The sequence below is a fragment of the Morone saxatilis genome, unplaced genomic scaffold (genome assembly GCF_004916995.1).
Source record: "Morone saxatilis isolate NCDOM2014 unplaced genomic scaffold, NCSU_SB_2.0 Contig10, whole genome shotgun sequence".
Lineage (NCBI taxonomy): Eukaryota > Metazoa > Chordata > Actinopteri > Moronidae > Morone > Morone saxatilis.
The window spans coordinates 15,356,913-15,358,975 of NW_023339652.1; the positions used below are offsets into that span (position 1 = coordinate 15,356,913).

Consider the following 2,063-nt stretch of genomic DNA (forward strand, 5'->3'; position numbering starts at 1 on the left):
CACACACACACACACAGAGTGGTGCACCATTACTAAGCTGAATTTCTAAAAACCACCAAAGCAAAGCCTCTAGCCAAACTTTATTCCCTGCACCACACTGGAGTCAGCAACATGACACATTTAAACACAAACTGTGTGTGTGTGTGTGTGTGTGTGTGCGTGTGCGTGTGCGTGTGCGTGCCCATACAACTTGAATTTCCTATCTATGGAACTTAAAGTGTCTTAAACTGTAACGGTTCCTGGTCGTCCTCCACCTCTTCCTGTCTCTGCGTGTGTGACGTCTTAAAACCAGAACATGCAGCAGACAGTTGTAACCTTACGATGCTATGATCTGTTCCTGTTACGCTCCACCTTCAGTGTGTGGTCTCCATCATATGACCTCAACTTACACTTACTGCATCACGTGACTTCACCAGAGCAGGACCCTTCTTCTGAACAAAGTTTTGGCACTTTGTGATCTGACAGCCTCCTATTGCATGAATTATAAAACAGGTCAGCAAGTCCTATGTTCATGTTTCACAGTTGTGTTACTCATCCTGGTATTTAGCCAGCCAGATTATACACACAGGACAGAAAGTAAGTGGCTTGGAAGCGCTCGGTCTATGTTCTATTTTAGACTTCAGGCCTTTTGCTTTTTACTTTTCATGTCTGAAAGCTCACCATCTGCTCTGTGCTCTCCGCGTGTACAGCTCCAGAGCCGAATAACCAAAGACAAAAACTGTGTGAATCCCTTCTTCTGATGAGTGATACGTCAGTTCAGTCGCAGCACATACTTTCCTTCAAATCAATGTTTCCAAGTGTGTGTGTGTGTGTGTTTGTGTCTGACTAACCTGAGAGTAGAAATTAACCATAGTGGTGGTTTCTATGTCCTTCTTTCCCAGTATTTCCATTTTGACTGGAGCTGATGGGAACTTGGATGAGAAGTAGTCCAGGAAGTCAGGTAGGTAGCCGGCTTCTCCGTGGACAATCCCCATGACGTAATGAGCTGCCTGGAAAACACGGGTCAGTCGCACAATATTAAAATGTAGATTTTTAAAATTGGAAGAAAAATATGCACCCCACTGCATTGAAGGCAACCTCCGTGGAACAATCGGATCGAGATCTGCGCTGCGCCGTACCTGGGATGAGTCCTCGCTGAAAGCCAAGGTGACGAACTCCTGGGCGAATCTCTGCCTCTGGCCCACGGAGAGAGCGGAGAGCTGAGACGTGTAGGCGTGGGCCACCAGGGCCCCTCCGTTAGGCTGGTTCTCTATGTGGATGTACGGGGCGAACTCCAGTCCCGCCATGCCGGGGTAGGCGCACTGCGGCTGGTGTTTGGTCGGGGAAGGTTGCGGCGTCTTGATGGAGGGCGACTGAGAGTTGTGGAGAGAGGAGTTAAAGGGAGATTTGGAGACGAGGGGAGGGGAGGAAGGCGGGAGGTGTGCAGTTTTGTTGTTCGGTGGAGGGAAAACCGGTAGAGGGGACTTAAACGGGGACAGGGAGGAGTTGTGTGTGGGGTTGGAGGATGGAGGAGGAGAGGTGGGGTGGAGGAGCAGGCCAGCGCAAATGGTTTGGCAGGAGCGGTGGTACATCTTCACTCGTTTGTGCTTCTCCCCCTCTTTGTGTTTCTTCTTCTTTTTCTTCTTCACTTTTTTGATTTGCAGCTCCTCTGCGTTGATCTTGGCTTTCTCTTTTTCATCTGGACAGAGCGATAGAGAGAAAGAGGGAAGCGTCTTATTACTTAGAAGGAAGAGTCTTTTTTTTTTTTTTTACAAAGGAGGCGGAGTGGGGGGCAGAAACGTGAGGGATGGGTGAGAACGGAACACCCGCGTCCTTTAGGAAACACTGAAAGGAGTGAGGAGTTCACGCATGTCTCCTCCTCCATCGCCCCTTTTTTCCGTTCATTCATGCCGGTGTTTGATGGAGTGAACGGCGTTTAACCGGGACAGCGGCAGCCCATTCATTTCTCTCTCATGAATCAGCGCCCCTTTAAACACACACACACACACACACACACACACATATATTCTGCAGACTGGGGGACAGCAGGGGGGGTGTATTGTGTTCAATGGTCGTAGCAGCGT

At 49.2% G+C, this 2,063-nt stretch overlaps 1 protein-coding gene across 1 annotated transcript; it reads right to left on the reverse strand.

Annotated features, from left to right (window-relative positions):
* Positions 1-830: 830 nt before the first annotated feature.
* On the reverse strand, positions 831-1,735 carry LOC118337485 (lysine-specific demethylase RSBN1L-like; the record flags this gene model as incomplete). Its single annotated transcript, XM_035674548.1, is given in 2 exon segments — positions 831-989; positions 1,119-1,735. Coding segments are annotated over 2 exon segments (612 nt in total), but the record flags the coding sequence as incomplete, so codon positions are not given.
* Positions 1,736-2,063: the final 328 nt, after the last annotated feature.